Below are 19,822 nucleotides of genomic sequence, written 5' to 3'. Positions count from 1 at the left end.
TATAAAATTAATCTTACAATATAAACATTATAAACAACCCTTAAGACATCTTCTGGACACAGAATTCCTGTAAAGACTTAAGTATAACAATTCTAGGATAATTATGTAAAAATATGTACATTCATTCCAATGTCCTAGACCCAAGAAGAAACCCAAGTAAGCTCTACAAAAGTTGCCTGTCAGTCTTGTCCAGTTAAGAATATGTCCAGCTTTGCTACTCTTGCTGTATTTCAACATAATCAACAAAAGTTTTACTTGCTTTTGTGCAGGAAGTTCCCAAACTTTTGCATAAATCCTCTCAGCTTGTTTTCATTAGGCTGCAACGGATGGTAAGCAGTTGAGTTGTAGCTCACCATGTGATTACTCCTGCCATAATGATTCCCTAAGGTCTTGCTTTTGATATCTGAGAGATGTGAACTGCTGTTGGGTGCATTTCCTGCAGGTTGGCTAGCATTTTCCATCTTGCAGAATGGCTCAAAGCGGCTATAAACACGCCTTTCACTCAAACGAGATCTTAGCTCCTCTTGGCGTTTGGAGCTTGCCAGCTGTGGTGTCATTGAACTTGCTCTTTGAAGAGCAGAAACAGGGGCACTGTCGGGAGTAGTATTTGTGGCGATTTCCTTTATGTCTTGATACTGAATCTGTTCTGTATTAAATCTTGGGGTAGAGGCATCTCCTGCAGTTTCTATGAACTTACTTTCAAGGGGGCACAAGAGAGAACACTTTTTATTGCTTTCATCAGATGGAGGTTTTTGAGGTTTTGGTGACTTCGGAGACTTTGGAGACTTTGTTGGGCTCCCGGTGACATCTTCTTTACTTCTGTTCAAGCTACCTTGAGAATTTGACGATGTGTTTCTCTTTCTCCTTGGGGAAGAATCTGTCTTATTCTCAGAAATCTTTGGTTTTTGATTCTCTTCTTCAGAAACCAACGTGTCAGAACTACTACACATTCTGTAAAAGGCAGGACCTTTGTTTTTTGACAAGTTTTCCTTCTTGTCTGGTGTGAGATTAAGAAGTGACCGCAATTTCTGGGATCCTTTCTTTAGAAAACTTGGGGAATTCTTACTTTCTTTCTTTGATGTGCAATCCTTACAAGACTCCTCTTTGCTAGCTTCAGTGAGAGCAGCCATAGAGATTGCCTTGCTAGCAGTCGGGCTCTTTAGCTCTCCTTTGAGGTTCTTCTCCTCCTGTGGCAAGTGGTTGGTCACACTGTGCAAACTTTTAGAGCTCTTCAGCGTGTCTTCTGGAAGTTTTGGACTAACTGGTTGCTTAAGCCTATGCCTAGTCAACGTGCTGTAAACATAACTGGATGCATGTTTGTTGGCACCAGGGTCTAATATGGACTTTGAATTAAACATGGGAAAACTTCTCCTTTTCAGCATATTTTCATTTTGAAGGTTCTTCAAATTTTCTGCATGTTTGTCGGCACACAGTGTTGTGTACAAGTAGAGAGATGAGTCGCCCGTTGCATTTGAATTTACACTAGGTTTTGCGTTGTCTGCAATATGAATTCTGTGGTTTTTTGGTGCATCTGATTTAAGTGGGATGTTTGGGCTAAGCTCTTCTAAAATATTATCTGTTCCATTTTCCACACTTGGAGCATGATTAGATGTCCCTTTAGGTGTTGCACTTCCCTCTGACCCAATTATAGTTGAATTTGAAGAACTTGCACAGCTGCTCACTTCCTGCTGTTCAGGTAAAGTTGGCTGAAACACTAATGATGATCGTAAGCGAGAATGAGAATATAGCGCATGAGCTTTAATATTTTCAGCTGTGTCATAGCTATCATATCTGTCACCCAAGGCCGACCCATTAGACTCTGCTGGATAATCTGACTGATCATTCAAATATGACTTAATTCGCCAGTTACGTAGGAATGATTTCGTTGTGTGTTCGAGGGTCGGCATCCTTTGCTGCAGATGGCGGATATGATTATCTGTTCCATTAAAAGACCTCCGTACAATTGAATTTCTTTCTGCAAGATTTACCTTTGGTCGTGAAAACTGATCGGCAAAACTTTGCTGGGGTGTATTGTAGTTATTTGCATATCCTCCTCGTAACGAAGAAACAATACTAAGGCTATCAGATGGCATTTTCCAAGTATTTGATGGATTGTTGGGTCTATTAATAGCTCTGTTGAGCAATAGATAAGGTGTCCTTTCTGGCTTCTCCCCAGCATAACTATGTCTCTTCCAGTGCTCGTTTTTTTCACTAGGTTGATACTGCTGGATTGGATTTTGCATATTAAAACCTGGATGAAATGGTTGTTTATTATAGGCTTGATTTCTCAAGCCATATTTATCTATTTCATTTACTGCATATCTTCCACGAGTTTTCCAACAAACAGGATCTATCTTATGAACCTTGTCTTGCCTACCAAAAAGGTTTCTTTGGCTAGAAACTGAAGCCAAGGAAGACACTGAGTGTTGGTATGTATCATTATCCCAGAGTGTCCTGCGACTGTTTACCCGCACTAATTCCGGGGCAAATGAACTAGGAACAGAAGAACGGGCGTACAGTGTCCTGAACTCTTCATCAAAGGATTCAACCAGCTGTCCCGTGATAACTTGAACCATACTGAGGTTGGTTTTTTCAAATGACCACATAAAGCTGAAAGAAGAAAAAATGACCATTAGAAACAGTTCTTTTGAACTAAAGTATTACACTGGTCCTTCTTGGTAAGCTTTCAGACAAACCCGAGTTTTGTACAAATACTTTCTAAACAAATAAATAAATTGTGGGCATGATTCATGGAATTTGGATTTGGAAGGCCTAATCTAATACCGATCGAACTCAGCTGGAGACTTTCCACTGCTTTAAGTGGGAGCAGGAATAAGTCTATAACTACTTAATTGCCTTTATAAAAAGTGGATATTGCAAAAAAGTATTCACAAATGTAGAACAGTGGAGTACAAATACCTAATGGAGCAAAATTGCCCTTACAAAGACTAAGGCAGGATTGACTAGACCCACTGTATTTAATCCTGAGTCAGAGAATGTTAATGTGTGGTTATGTTGTGAAAAAAATAATATGCAGAACTGCTTCAACAGTTCTGAATGTACTTCACTCTAAACACATTTTCAAAAAGATGCACCTCAGAGTTGTTAAAAAGTTTACATTTTCCACTATGCATACCGGATTGGATATGAACATTTCTTTTCATTGCAATGATGATATTCTGATGAAGGAAATTTTCCTGTTTTCTTAAAAAGGCTGAACACATACTCAAAGCTAAGTAGCTATAGCAACTTTACAGCTACAAAATGAGATAAAATACATTAACATGTACATTAAGGATGTTTCAACAAGCCTAATATCATGGTGTCAAAAGCATGCAATTTGTAGATTACAACAAAGAAAAAATCTGTTTTGCAATCCTATTTTCATGGGGAAAAAAAAGTGAAAAAATGAAATTAAATCAATGAACTTGTTTTATTTGCATTTGTCTTCTGGATGTTAGAAACTAGGTTTGTTGTATTCACGTAAATAGCTTGCTGATTTCCTTTTATTTGTTTTGTTAGCTTTGTATTTTTCAGGAAATAATAGTGTGCTGAGATTAAATCAAATCATGCTGCATAAGTTTTTTCTATTAATTTTCACAATTAAGACTAAGATATTTTGTGATATTTGGAAAAAACCTAAACTTTAAATTGAGTTCAGAGAGCAAGAATTCAGAAAGACTCGTCTTTCCTGTTATAAATCACTAGATTTTTTACAAAGCAAGCTTAATTTCTACAGAAATTGATGATTCCAGCCCCTGTGGTGTTATGTCTTAAAGCAGTGTTATTTTTCAAAATGAAATGAGAAAATCTATCACATTCTCATAGACTCTAACACTGTGTGTAGATGTCAAAGCAGGCAGACTCTCCCTGGACTCTCTTTAACACTGATTCATTTATGAACTTGTCACTTACCTCACTACCATTTACATACATGACTCTGAATTTGGTGCTGGCCAAGTCTCAGAGGAAATAAAAAGCCAGAGTTTTGAAAGCTTACAGTGGTGGAAATCTATGGAAGTCAGTGGCTGTGGATCTGGCACCCAAGCACTACACTGGCAGAAACTAATTCAGTAGGCCAAAGGAGAGAAGTGTAGCATGAAAAGAAGGAAAATATTTAATAATGTGTGAGATAAAACTGTCCCTGCTTTAACTTAGGTTTTTTCCAGCTCTGCAAAGCTGTAAGTTCTTCCAGTCTATGCTTTGCACACATACACTGGAAATAAAATGGAAAGTAGAATAAAGAAACTTAGTCAAATATGAAGAGAGACTATGTAAACTTAACTTGGGCAATTCTGAATTTGACCATGATACACTACAGAATGCCATAGAATAGGTCTATAACGTTAGCTTTAGAAGATTATTACGAAGAGGAACTATCCAAGAGAGCTTATGAAATAATTTTGGCAGCCTTTTCTGGAGTGAATGTTAAACAAGAACAGTTCAGACAATATATGACAAATCAGGATTTTTCTCTCTTTTTAGCAAGTTTCCACCTCTACCAAAAGCTATATCCTTTATTTCTTATTTGTGAAAAAAAAAAAAACACCCAAAAAACCCCCAAAAACCAGAGGATCTCAAAATTTGGCTCCATGTTAGGCTAGTTAGCAGTAAGTATCTATGATAACTTGTTAAATTATAGAAAAGATAATCAAATTTGCCCATGGAGTTTCCAGGAAGAATTTTCAGAAATAGAAAAAAAACAAATTTGCAATAGGAGAGGTACTGAGATGACAGGTTTTCTACGGACACCTCAGTGACTGATCTTACCTGTAAGAACCATATATGACTTTCTTACAATCAACAAGAATAAATTTTTGTTCCATTTTTCCATGGAATTTTGCTCCTGTTTTAGAATAGTAATCTTGTCCTTTTACTGTCCGCACCCTCATGTTCTGAAAAAGACAATTTAAATACTTTAGTTGGTATACTATATTCCATATTTAGCATCCAGGGATTTAAAAGTCAGACGTACAGTAGGAGAAGAGTTATATTATTGCATATTAATAAACTCTGCAGGGAAGTAAACTCTGATCAAACTTGACCCCTAGGGACTCAAAATGGCAAGTTATTGCTTTGTCTTCAAGACTAATGAGATTCCCTAGGCAACAGAAAATGAAATTCCACTTTTCCACAGCTACCACTCCCAGAAATGAGGTTCTGGCATACGAAGTCTTTGACAAGAGAAAGAGGTTTTATACTGTAAAAAAGAAAAATCTCTTCATCACCAGATGCACAATATTTAGAAGATTTCCAAGCATCTCAGCTAATCAGAGACAAACACCTAAAGAGCCAGGATCACTTTTCTTTTAATTGCCCAAGGCTGCTATATCTACAAACACAGATACCCCACTCTGAGATGATCCATTGAATGATACCACCTGGCGCCAGAATCCCTTGCAGTTTTACCACCAGTAAGATTTCTCAATCAGCTTTGCACCATGGGATCAATCACATTTCTAAATTCAGAGATGCTATCACAACATGCGTAGGTAGCACGAACTCTACACAGCAGTTAAGTTTGAATGCTATTAATTCAATGTTCTACTCATGCGAACTCAGTAAATTGCACTTGGGAAATTTTCCATGTTGGATCTCAAAAATGCGGTCAATTTTTCTCCCAGACTGTGGGTGAAATTGATTCAGCTAAGCCAGTGTCTTTTTTTTTTTCTCTCTACTGTCACTTGTTTTTTCAAGCTCCTAGAAATAAAAAATTCAAAAGAAGTGTTACAACACCTTCTGGACTGTACTAACAACAATTTTCAAAAAGTTCTTACATGGATGTAGAAAAAAAATATAAAAGCATTTATCAGAAATTGTTACAGAAATTGTGCTTATTTATAGAAAAAATAAAATTTATATTCAATGCAAACGAACCTACAGCATCTACCTCATGGCTGTGAGATACAAAATGCTTCACAAGACAAAAATAACTTGGAATATAGCTGTGAATGATCACAGTATTTACTGTAGTTTCTAGCAAATTCTTGCAATATTTGTTCTAGCAACGCTAATCTGTGGTAATTCACAAGTATTCCAGTGGGAGTAAAATCCATAGTTTAGCATTGGCAGTAAGAAAACAGAATCTATATGATTATTACATAGACTATATATCTGGAAATAGTGAAATATAAGACTTGTGAATACAGAGGAATGTCTTGCTTCATGGGACTACTACAAGGGCAGGCTGAAAATCACAGTAGACGTGCTCTGTAAAGGCCAGGTACAGATGGATTAGGGCTGTTCATGAAGCAAAATGGATAAGATTGTGTACAGGGTAAATTCAGCAAAATCAGGGGGATAAAATAAATAGAATAGAATAGAGTAGAGTAGAGTAGAGTAGAGTAGAGTAGAATAGAATAGAATAGAATAGAATAGAATAGAATAGAATAGAATAGAATAGAATAGAATAGAATAGAATATTTCGGTTGGAAGGGACCTACAACAATCATCTAATCCAACTGCCTGACCAATTCAGGGCTGACCAAAAGTTAAAGCATGTTATTAAGAGCAATGTCCAAACTCCTCCTAAACACTGACAGACTTGAGGCATCAACCACCTCTCTAGGAAGCCTGTTCCAGTGTCTGACCACCCTCTCGGTAAAGAAATGCTTCCTAATGTCCAGTCTAAACCTCCCCTGGCGCAGCTTTGAACCACTCCCACACAACCTGTCACTGGATACCAGGGACAAGAGCTCAGCACCTCCCTCTCAACTTACCCTCCTCAGGAAGCTGTAGAGATGTTTAAACTTACAAAAGTATTTAAGATTCCAGTCTATAAAGTATGGCTGAGTTTGCAATACAGTTACATAAACCTTTATTGTCTACGGGAGCAATTACACGTTTACCTAAAACATATAAAGTTCTAATAGATAGAGATTGTAGGAGTTTTAATGATAGTGTCTACTACAATCCAATGAACTTTAGCTTTCCAAACAGAAAATTCAAAAAATTAAGAGAAAATCTCCATTAAATGAAAGCACATTTCCAAATAACACATGCTTTCTAAATCAGTATATATTTCACTGTTGGTATCTTAAAACTTTTATCAAAAGACAAATCAAATCAAAGAAGCAAGTGTTACACTTAAAAAGTGCTGAGTTGGTAAATTATGGTTTAACTCAAGCTATCCAAGTTCTTTACATTTTATTTATTTATTAGGTGAGTTTTTACTTAGCATTTTTGTCAAGCTGTGTTTGAACAAATATGCAACTCAGTTAAAATGCGCAGAGAGCATTTAGAAATTACTTTTGTGACCTAAATGTCTTGCAAATGTGCAAGAAACATAAAACATAAAGTTTATCTCTTTTAGATAAATAAAAGAAGTATTCTCTAGATGTGCTGTAAAATTTTAAAAGGTAAAAATTTTAAAAGTGAAAATACAGGTGGATGCTTCGGTCTGTTTTCAGAAACAGCTAAAAAAGAATCAATAACAATAACAACCCAATTTGCATTATTGAATGGGAGGTTAACATAATTTTGCATCTCTATTTGCTAATCACTTTTGACAATCTAGCATCATGTCTTTCAAGTTTTCTGCACTTCTGATAAGTAGTTTTCTTATCAATGAAAGTCAAATTTCCTGCTTTTCCAGTGTAGTTTTTGTTGAGCTTTGAACAGGCCAATCCCATGGAAGAAGATTATTCTTTCTCCAGCAGCTACTCAAGCTTTAAGTAAAAGAAATTAAATAAAAAGCTTTTATTTGAAAGCTAAATAGTATGGAAAAAGTAATTCCAGGAAAAAAAAAAGAAAATACTGGAATTTACCCATTCTAAAGATTATCCCAATAGTAAACCCTTATTTACTATAACATAAAATTTTGTGAATTAGTCATGAAATTTGCATTTACTTCAATGACTGCTTTACCCAATTCTATATACCATATAATTATATTTGTATGTCAGATTTATATTTAGCTATATTAAATTATATTTATGTCATTATAATTTGCAAAAGGTAACTTGAGAGGCAGCTTATACATTTTCAAATAACCATAACAAGTAACGCTGGCCTAAAGACATGCCAGCTGAACACATGAAATCTTACTGAGATAAGGCCTGATCGGTATTGGACAGGATATCACTTGGGAATCTGGAATGCTGGAGGCACAAGCAAGGCTAATGGCTTGCAAATTACCATACTAAATAAAAAAAAGCTTTGCCTTAGGTACTCATAAGTTGAAATACAACTTCAAGCAGGCATATCTGAAAAAGGAATAAAATTTACATTAAATTGCTGTTTTTAAAAAAAATCGTAGTCACTGCTTCCTCGGTTCTCCTTTTTCTTTTCCTGCTCTTCAGTATTATTCCTCCTGTAGCTTTTCTATCCTGCTTCCTTAATCCTGCCAACTCTTTCCCTGTCTTGGTAGGGAAGGGAAAAAAGACGGGAACATGGCAGCATTACAAAGGCATATGCCAGAGATCATGCTCACCTTTCTCGCGTAACACTTCCTTTTCCTCCACAGTTCATCTGGCATGCTTCACCTACTTCAGACCCTCTAATTAGATGCCAGGGATGCATACTTTGAATAATTACCCAAAATACAGACAATATTTGAGGATATATAATAACAATGCATTCCACTTAGGATTAGAAGCAGTAAATATATACGTACTGAATTGCAAGCCCCACCTGGTATGAAATGCTGGGCTTCACCTTTCTACTTGGTTTCACCTCAGGCTACAGGACTCCCCTGCTAACAGCGCTAACAGTAGCGTGTCACTGATCACTGCAGAAGTGTTATGCATCATTGTGGGTAAAGCAATAATTCCTTTATGAATCTGGAGAGGAAAATCATGGGCAAACCATAAACCACACATCATGAAGGACCCCAGCTAGCCTGACGGGACACACAAAAGTATGTCAGATTGGCCATAGCGAATCAAAAGGAAAGTCTGTCTGGTCCTGTAACCTGTTTTTGTCAGTGACCGCTAGTGGATGCATATGGAAGAATAATTTAATCAAGGACTTGATGTTCTAGGAGGTTTTTGAAGCCAGCCACAGGATCTTCTCCCTCCTCCAACAGCAGGGTGTAGGACACTCAGGGACATCCTGCAGTTTAAGGATGGCCATCAGGGCTATCCAGTTAAATGACACCCAAATGATGAGCAGGAAACAAGCTCTAACCTGTTTTTATGTATGACTGTACCACTATCTTCCCAGAGAGAGCCATATAAGCATGATTTAAAATTTTGAAGCATAATTCAACATTCCACATTTATTTTCATCAGTAAAAACCCTCCAATGTGATAGATAAGTACAGTGAATATACTGGTCTCAAACATTTCATTTCAGCACTTTTTATTTGTAAAGTCTGTTTTTATCAGTGTTCAATTACTCACCCTGTACTTGCTGTCAAGAACACGCACAAAGAAGAAAATGGATGTCTACCTAATACTTAGCCTAACAGTTTTAAAGGAAAAAAAGTCACATTTCTCATATTGTTCGTCATTACCAATATTGCTTATCATCCTGGGTCTCTTTTCTTACTAAGATATAATAGTTGGTGTACAAATGCTAAGTAGTTTTCAAGTTCACTTCTATTCTGACCTTGAATCTGATTCAATGACCACCGAAGACAAAATCTCAATGACTTCACTGGAGTCCAGAGTCCCTTAGCACAGAAATTTGCTCGCAAATACAACATCATGCTGTGCACGTCTATTTAATAACCAAATTTGACTTAGACTTGGAAGTACTGGAAAACTTGTGAGGATTTTGATAACACTGCTGAGAAATAACAGGCAGCAATCAGGTCTCACGAGCAGCTCCTACCATGCATTTAAGCCTGCATATCTGGGAGTAGACTTCACAAAAGGAAAGTAAAATCAATTCATTAGTGCTTCTATTTTCTCATTCCTGCAATTCATTAAAAATACTGAGAGGAGTATCAGGCGATAAACAGTTCCTGCCAGATTGCTTTCAATATCCTCCTGTAGAAAGATGATTCTTCATTATTGCCAGAGAAGTAAAAATAGGTTTCTGCAGAGCATGGAGCCTCTGCCACATGCCTCACCTCATATCAAATAAAACGCGAAGATCTGGCATCACCTGAGGGGCTTGACTGACTTCTTAGACATTAAACAGCATTGCCTACACTGGTTCATTATTTCTAATCCAAAATTAAGTTACTGCACTGAGCATTTTGGTGGTTCTGGGGATTGCTGTCTCGGTATTGCATTTTGCAGTGCAAATCTATTTCATGGTTTGCTGCAGCACCTGTCAGTAGCAGGAAAAAAAGCATCTCTTGAAAAATTTAGCTATTAGTTTTTGAAAAATCACCTGAAAAAAGTCAGAATCTGCAATGACTCTTCATCTTTCTATGCAAAGGAAATGCTGACTGAACAAGAAGTCAGACTGGAGAAAAAGTTAATCAAAAGAAGCTTAGACAGAGACGAGAAAAAAAGAGAAACATGTTAATTAATGGGGAAAAATGTAGGACAGTCAGGAAATAGATAAATGAAAGTGGGGAAAGAGAAATGAGAAAGTATAAAAAAGGAATTGTTTGATTTGAGTTCCACTGGTGATGTTAAGGTGAACGTTAAGTAAAAACCAACTAACAAGAAGAAATGCTGTAGGAAAGACTGAAAAAGCTCCTAGTAAACTCCTGACTTCATGTTCTCCTATACAGAATCCACATAATAATCACAGAATATATAGTCACTCCATTTTTTCAGTTATATCTTTCAATAAAGAGGGAAACATGTCCTGATATGCAGTCAGACTACAAATGAGAAAAACTGTTGCACAGACATTTAATGTAGATTTATTCATAAAATCCTCTTTTCTTCCATACAGACTACTGCATTGTAAATCTGAATTCAAAAATACAGTCTCGCTCATCACTGCATCTCATTTTTTACTGATCCAAAGGAAGAGAAAAAGAGCCAGAGAAGGCATTGAGCCAGAAAAGCTTTACAGAAACTCCTCATCATGAGCGCATGGCATGAGGAGCGTCTGCCATACGCCTGCAAGACGGAACCAAATCACGCCAGAGAATAAGACCAGTCCTGCTGGTGCTACATCCTGAGGAAAAGAAACAGATCCATACATCTTTGTCCTCTTCCTGCTTTCACTGAACAGAAGGGGAGGACCAAAAGCCAAGAGCACAAAAAGTTAAAGATGTTTGGTTTTTGTGAACCTTGAGGTGATGGGGAAAAGAGAAAGGGAGAAAACTTTTCCAAAGTACTGACTGTTCTTTCATAGTGACCAGCAGTTTCTCTTCATCCTCGGGAAAGGCACAGGAGAATTACTGTGGGAGTAGTAAGCTTCTATTGCCAGAGCAACAGGCACTGGGAGTAGCACTTGGATGAGAAGACCCTTAATTTGAACAGCTTTATTACAAGCTAAACCGGAAACCCAGCACACAGATCTCTTTGGCATATATTTTTCATTTTCTTATAGACCTTGAAGTATTGTAAGTAAACCTTGCACAGTAAAGATGTATTTTATTTCTCCCATCGTTATGAAACAGAAACATATAATACATAATGTCACTGAAGAGGCCAAGTCCAAACCTCTCCAACCCACACTAATCCATGCAAAATCCACTCTAATGTATGTACATTAATTCTTTCAACCACAGTATAAATGCCTGTAGGTCTATAAAAACATATTAAAAAGACAACCTTGAACCCACCCAAAAGAAGTTAAGCTTTCGAAACAGCTGTAGATACACATTGCACAGAATTAATTTGAAAATGCATACCAAGGCATTTTTTGAGATGTCACTTGAAATGCATGCTCCTAATTTCTTTTATATTGGGAGGATAAAACTCATGCCATAAAAAGACATACACCATTTTTGGCAACCTCTATGGCATAGTTAACCCAAGTAATCAGCAAATGGTGGTATCTCAAGTTCCAGAGTACGGAAATATTGCCAAATACTGACTTCATGAAGGCAATCATGACCAGTGTTTACAGACACACAACATATTTTTAATGTTTTCTTTCCAAAAGTTCCCATAGCTCTGTGTATTAGGCCACCAGAGGGCAATCCCACATGCTCATACACAAGAAACAAGCATGGAAAGTCATGTAGGAATACTTTTAAGGACCTAAGTCAACACTTCAGAGCAAAAACTGGTATAAAATACAGGTTTGCTCAAAAATTCTAACAAAAAGCCTTCTTTATCCTCACAAATACACCACCCCTCTATCTGATTTTTGGACTGGGTTCTTAAAATGCATGCTACTAAGAAGAGCTTTCACAGTATTTTTGCCAGGAGCAAACATAGCCTAACTACTTACAGAAACAAGGAATTGCAAATGGAACTATATGGAAGTTCAGCCAAAGCAGTGCTCCGCTTTGCAAAGAAACTCTGGCAACGTCCTTGTAACTTCTTCAGTGCTATCTACAGTACAGTAAATCTAGAAGTATTTATTTATGTCAGGTCAGTGCAGCTCATGGTTTGTATTCTAATCCCTGTTAAATATTAGGACGGCACAGGACATCTTGTGAAAAATGTGAACGTTAGTCTTCTTGTTATCGTTCTTAGAGGATAAAATGACGTATTTCATGTATAAAAGTAATACTCTCTAAGACATGATGCAGACAGACATGATAATATAGATTTCAGGAAAACAGTAATAAAATAGAATCTTGGGCCTTTTAAAGTATTTTAATAGATAATAACTTTAAAGAAAAAGATCATAAAATGAAGTATGCAATTTATTAATTTACATCAGCTTTATGACTCTATTTGCAGGTTACTTTAAGAGAAAGCAAAAAGAAGCTAAGTTTTTCAAACTTACAGTATTCCTGAATACATAATAATGGAAAATTATTTTATAAATAATTTATGAAAAATTATGTCATTCTATCAAATACTTTTGTTTTGACACATGAAAAAGATAACAATCTTTCTAAAGAGAAAAACATTTGTAGAGAAGGTTCTGCTGAAAACTTACCTATTTATACCTCTTAGTTAATTTGAAAAAGCAGTATTTGATAATCACTTTTTGAATAATAGTCCCTTTTCAGTAGGTTATGGAGGAATGAGTAGTGAATGTTCATGCACAGGAACACAGGAAACCTTACCCTGAGCCTCTGAACTTGACAGCCTTGTTTCTCCGTCATTTTCAGAAAGTGACTGAAGTTTGACTCATCAAGCAGGAGATACACTGCAATCCCTCTAGCAGATGCCTCCACAATTTCTCTAAAGAGATCCACATCTGTAAACATATCCATAACGATGGCAATGACCTGAATAAAACAGAAAAGACACACATTATTGCATTGTATAAACATATATATATAATTCTTCACTGAAGCTTGCACTGGGCAGCTAACATACTAATATTTTTTACACATCAAAAAGTTCTAATACTTTCCATGTGGTACCACTTAACCTGGAAGGCTTTTCAAGACCACTGGATCTTCTTTTTGAGAAGTCAGGTTATTGCTTGTGTGACATTTGTCACAAGTACCAAAGTCTCACAAAAAGTTGTGTTGTGGGTGTGTGTAGTGATTGGTTATATGTGGAAAAGGAAATCCAGTGGAAGAGAAGGGAAGGGGAAACAGCAATATGAATACAGTGGCAAAAATTAAACCATCAAAATATAACTGCAGTGTGCATTAAAAAAATTCAGATAATGTTTTTGTACAAGGGGCTTCTTCATCTTTCATCATCTTCTCTAAAGCTAATAGCTCAAGAGCTTGAAGGAGTCAATAAGCAGACACTGAAGAGCTGTAGGAGTTGAGGACTTCAGGATCCATACTGATTCAGCACTCTTACTGGGATGAAACTTCCTCAGCTGGTGAGAGCCTGGTTCAAGAAGATTAGAGTGCTGAACACTACTGATGCCCTTCAACCTATGGGGATAAAGTAAGTATTTCTGACTGGGAAAAGCAATGTCCCGCTAATGATATTTTGGAGATTAAATACTATTGACATATCATTAGCAATTTTGGAAGAGCTAGTATTGAAGCGTTAGAGGAAATAACAGAGGGAGAACAGTTATCTGTATACCTTTTACAGATAATATTCTTATTCACTAGAGTCTTCATGAAAAGTTCCAATGAGATGTCTCAGGTGTAAATTCAAATCAAATAAAGCCTTTCACAGGTATCAGAGCAGGCTTGATAGTGAGCATGCTTTACCATTTTCATTAATCTTTAAACTATCTGTACCTCAACTTTAATGGTGTAATTGTTAAGTTACAATCACTCATCTTGTTCCGGAACTGAAACATTTACCTCACTCACAAAATTTGGTAAACGCTACTGCATACACCCAGGTAAAAGTTATGTCTCCAGTCAGTCGTCTGAATCACCTTTTTCAATCTTACCTGCTTAGAACTAAAAGACTCACTTATGCCAAACTTGTACTTAAAACATTAGAAATATTAATGAGAACTGACCCACAAAAAAAAAAGTAAAATAACAATGTCATTAGGAAAGGTAAAAAGACAGCTCCTGAAGCAGTAAAAATGAAAGGACTTGGCCTTACCATAACATGTCATCTGGCAATAAAAAGACTCTACAAATCCACCAGTCAGAGATGAACTGAATAGCATGAAATAATTCAATTCTTTCAAAAATCTTAGGTAATATGCCCGTGCACTACCTTATTCATTTTATTGACTTTTTAAAAATAAAACCTAAGTGTGATTTTTAACAGTACAAATTATATTTCTTTATCTAAATTTCAAAGGAAAGACTGAAAACCACAAAAGTTTATCTTGACTCTAAGGACCTTATCTCTTTCAGTCTTGTTTCTGCGATACACAGTGTTAACTGAAAATGGCAACCCTATTTATTCATCTGTCTTGTTTCACTTATGTCTGAGCAGAAATCTGCCAAGACAGATCAAGTGTGTTACGTAAAAAGACCAAAGAAGAAAGTCTGTTCTCAAATAGTTCTGTTGCACTACCTGTGTCCCCCTCCCTCTGAACTCCCGGATTTCTTCTTAACCTTTCCTTTTCTTCAGATCTTTTAGAAATAGATGCTCATTACATTCAAGGATCTATTTAAATGTAAAAGAGAAATCCTGAATGGATTCATTAGCGTACACTGACATGAATACATGAAATATTCAAAATCAACAGTACAGCCTTCAAAAATCATTCTAACATTTTCCTATGGCAGATATCTAAGATGCTAATTTGTTTGCAGCATCTGCGGTTGCAAAGGCTGATACACCGGAAATATACAGAAAAGAAAAAACAAGAATGAGTAATAAAAAATAAAAACCAACACTGACTAGAATGGCCACATCTACCTTTATGAATAGGGGAGGACAGAAAAAAATACGTAAGCCTGCACGCCAGTAAGTTGGTGGCATGAGAGGAATGCATGTGCACAACTATGCAGATATATCGTAACTTGGGAATTACAGGGAAACCCTCTTTGTCTTCACTAGTAGAATTGTTCTTAAACCATTTATCTTATTAATTTTGGAATTAATTCTGCAAAGCATCAAAGTAGTCTTGCAAGAAAAAGTAGGTTTTACTTCCAGAGTTGGAATAAGGATTACATTTTGAAACCTAAAGCTTGTGCTAGCTAAAAAATCCTCACCAGATTTCAGGACATGTATTGCAAAGCCACAGTCGTGATCCGACACCCAACTGGACATCCATTCCTGCATTCCCTGGAAATCAAAGATGACTCTTGTATGCACTCATTAGTCTGCTCATTCACTCTTAGCAACACTCAATCTAGTCAACACAAACATAATTAGGCTCAATTGCTGGAGGAAGAAGAGTGCCAAATTTGAACAATGCGTATGATATACATTCAAAAGTAAAAAGTAATTTACAGTGATAAGGTCATTTCTGTATACTGATTTCTATAAATCAGACTAGTTTTTGATCATAAACTATAGATTTTGATGTAGAAAGAGCGTATCCCATAAATGTCATAGAATGTTCTGGCTTTTAAATGTATTAAACTTCCTTTTTTTTTTTTTCCTTCTGGGTGGGGTGGGATACATTTCCCCATACGTTTGCCTACTTTGCAGCAGAAGGGAATATTGAGGTTGGGGAAAGAAAAAGCCAATATGGTATTCAGGGTCCCAAGTTTTGATTAATTAAGGAGACCAGGGCAGTTACTTCAAAAGAGGTATTCTATAATGAGTATCTACCTTTAATTAAAGCTGTAATAACAGCTGCAGGATTAGTTACTTGCTGCATTACTTTGGAAGAAAAGATTTCACTACTGTGTTTTTACATTCGTTTTTGCAATTGCAGAGCTAATTTCCACCCTGATACTTACAAGAAGAAGCCACATAACAGTGAAATCCAGCAAGGAAGAAACTGATAGAATTTAAATTGCAGAAAACAGGTCAGAAAATTGCCTGTTGCACAAATTCTGTTTCTTTTGGGCATAACAACGCTATCCTGTGTCAAGAAATCCCCCAAGGCAGAACACTCCAGTGTCGTACAGTAGGCTTTCTTATAAACTTATTTTCTTTCCAAAGCATATTTGTTTTGCAAAATGCAGAGGTCTTTTCAAAAGCAAGCACCAACGCTTTCATAGGAAATACAAAGGCCATCCAACCATGCAGGGGACACTGGATGGGTGGAGCAGTTTTCTCTTGAAAGCACTAGAATTCTGGGAGAATCTTCCAAACCTTGAGAAACTGATTACCACCCTGATCAAAAATGACCCTCAGCTGGGAACAATTAAGTATTTTATACTTTCAGGGAGGAGAAAATAGTTGGTGGAGCAGATACTTGCTGTGCATAACATCAGATAACACTGATGTGCACAGCAAGAGTGAACTACCACCACCTGATTTGGTATTAGATTGAAGAGCACATTTCAGTGATCAACTAAAAGTGAAGACAGTGCAGAAAACAATTTTTATACTAGTCTTCTTCCCCCAAAATTAAACTTAGATAAACTTAGATTGTCGCTACTAATCTTTTCATCTTATCTGCCAATTCTTTTTTTGAAGTGGTGAATGCTTTTTAAGGTTAACATTTGGTTTCAATGGCATCCTTACAGAAGAAGAAAATCTGCTGAAGTCAGTAAGCACAAAATTACTCCTAAAAAAGCTGATAGTTTTATCAATTTAAATGAAGGCACCAGTAGAGCCATATTCTATTATTCTTACTACTATCTTGACACCAAGACTATGCAATAGAAAAGTAAAGCTTCACACATTATTTTAACATTTTAGAAACATTTAAGTATAGGCAGAAAAGTATAATTTTGTTGTATAGCACTATTTTTATGCAAGTATTTTAAAATACTTATTTTTTCGGTAAGCTGATGCATTTTATTTAATTTGCACAGTATTGAGTAAAGTAACATTTTAAAACTCATTATCTCTAAACTATCAGATCATTTTAATACAAAATTCTTTTTATTCTTTAGAAGTTTTTAACAATCTCCAAGTTCAGGAAATGTCTTACTCCTACATAAAATACTAGTGACAAGATTAATGAAAGACAGACACACACATATTTTGAAGGTTAAAATAAACAGCTATAGCTGAAATTTCCTGCAAAATTATGCAGATTCTTGCAAAACAGGAGCTTAAGTACATGGTAACATGACACCACACCGGATATTATGAGACTATAAAAGGAGGCTGATGCTCAATTCTGTTGATCTATCATGTTTCAGGGCCAGTCATTGCTCTTAGAAGTCGCTAGTTTGGGCCCATTCACATGCATTATATTTGCCTAAGTGGTTCTCACCTTTAGAAACTAACTCTATTCAAAGGCTTATATAGAAAGAAGTTGCCAATCCCATCAGTACAAATACATCTATCACTAAATATCTCCTGAGCATGTCTGGAGAGAGCCACCAAGATGTTCAGGGCTGGAACGCTTGCCCTGTGAAGAGTACGTGAAGGAGCTGGGTTTGTTCAATCTGGAGGAAAGGTGGCTTCAGGGAATCTTACAGCAGTCCCCAGTGCCTTACAGGGAAGGTCTCGAGGAGGTGAAGCCAGGTTCTTCACAGTGGTGGCAGGACAACAGACAATGGTCAAACAAGAGCAGTTCTGACTGGATGTACAGAAAAACCCTTATGCCCACAAGGACAGCCCAGCAGTAGAGCAGGTTGCCCAAAGAGGTTGTCCAGTCAGCCTCCTTGGAGGTTTTCAAGACCCAATTGGATAAAGCCCTGAGCAACCTGGTCAGATCCTATCGCTAGCCCTGCTTAAAGCAGGAGGTTGGACTGGAGACCTCCTGAGGTCCCTTCCAACTGACCAAGTCTGCAATTCCATGATTCAGAGATCTCCACTCCCATCATTGTCAAAATCCAAGCAAATTTTGCCATGCTTTGTAGTAATTATAAACTTTGCTGTGAGGCTTAAAGAAAACAAACAGAGACTATAAATAAAAAATACTGAGAAGTAAAGGAGTTTTTCTGCTCTACTTCTCCCTTTTTTGGTAAAAAATTTGGTAAGAAAAATCAATGAATTTTAATCTTCACAGCTCAGTTTTAGGACATCAAAATCAACCCTTTTAATGAGTGTGTACTGAAATTAATGCATAGATGTAATGAAAGGCCTTTACTGCTAGTGCTCTGTAAGTCTATTTTGTGAACTATTAACAGTTTCATTATCCCAGTATCTTCACTCCTTTCACAAGCACTAATTATAATTCTTTCAGGGATATCTTACAGAGTGTGTTATTTAACACCTCCTTTGCTATAAACAGTAGAGAAGAGGAATCCTCTAATGGAACTGCTTCCTTAGGTCAGGCTTTACTAGAGAGACACCTACTATTATATCAAGAACCTAGTAGGGAATAATGACAAAGACCTACCTTACACTGCAAGAGTATTGATTTCTTATAACCGACGTGAGGCTTTCTTTGGGCATGCTATGACAAAAATCCATATTGCTGTGCAGTGCTTTTGAACACCACCACCCTTCCTCACCCCAAGATCAAAGAACGACATTTCAGATAGAAATGTTAACTTTATTTTCATTGACCTTTTCCCTGGTACTCCAGTCAAATTCCTTTTCACAGATCTCTGTTTTGGAGAGAATCTCCTTGTGGCACAGGCTCGGTGCTGTCTGAATCTGGCCTTTCTCAGAGAGCAGGCAGGCCACGATGCTTGCAAAGGTGCAGAAAGAAGATACGGTACTTCTTACCTTGCTGTTAGTAACAGGAGGCAAGCAGCGAACTGACTGGGTGGGTTTCAGGCACCATAAAAGAAAGACAGACAAATTTTGTGATCAACGCAGACAGACTTCCCACTAGTAAGCTATATAATATGTCCCACAAATTATTGTGGTTTTTTTTAGTTATGTTATGCTGTTGTTTATGGTTGAGGGTCTAGATCCAGTTTATGCTTGCAGCTGCATATTAGCAGCATCCTAATAAATCACCTGTTGTTATTACTTTCTGGCACTGTTGCTAACACCAGAGTGCTTCTAAGGTGATAGTTCATTAACTTCATATTAATTTTCAAATTAATTTTCAAAATTGAACGCGGCTCTGAAATGCTTTGCACAACACATCCTTCCCGTGTAAAACATACTTTGAAACCATTGTGAGTTGCACCTGAATATCTCAGGTCACTGTTGGGCTGGATGAATTGCTGACATCTCACATAGCAAACGTAGCAGATCAGAAGTCTTGAAATAAAGTGCCAAAGAGCAGTCTAATGGGGGGAGCCCTCCTCTGTAAATAGAGCCTAGATACAATAATACAAATAGTAATCAAACATCTGAATATGATCCATTCTCCTACAATTTCTGTAGCAAGGTGATGGAACAAATACTCAGATGACTTACCCTTATGCAACTTCCATGAAGTTAATGTCATTACTTGTAGTATATTATCACCAAAATTGGCTCCCTGAGATCATATTTAATTTATTTAATTTGGCCCTGCATTCAGAGAGCAACAGACCATA

The 19,822-nt window shown here is 36.8% G+C and overlaps 1 protein-coding gene across 1 annotated transcript in view; it reads right to left on the bottom strand.

Annotated features, from left to right (window-relative positions):
• Positions 1–251: 251 nt before the first annotated feature.
• Positions 252–19,822, bottom strand: part of FAM83B (family with sequence similarity 83 member B) — a 45,574-nt gene continuing 26,003 nt past the window's right edge. Inside the window, exons 2-4 of the mRNA XM_075148030.1 lie at positions 13,043–13,207; positions 4,771–4,895; positions 252–2,610 (exon numbers count right to left, since the gene is read on the bottom strand). Coding sequence (XP_075004131.1) covers positions 252–2,610; positions 4,771–4,895; positions 13,043–13,207 — 2,649 coding nt within the window. The remainder of the gene's footprint in view (positions 2,611–4,770; positions 4,896–13,042; positions 13,208–19,822) is intronic.

This window comes from Calonectris borealis, chromosome 3, assembly GCF_964195595.1.
Source record: "Calonectris borealis chromosome 3, bCalBor7.hap1.2, whole genome shotgun sequence".
NCBI lineage: Eukaryota > Metazoa > Chordata > Aves > Procellariiformes > Procellariidae > Calonectris > Calonectris borealis.
This window is presented reverse-complemented; position numbering and strand designations above follow the sequence as displayed.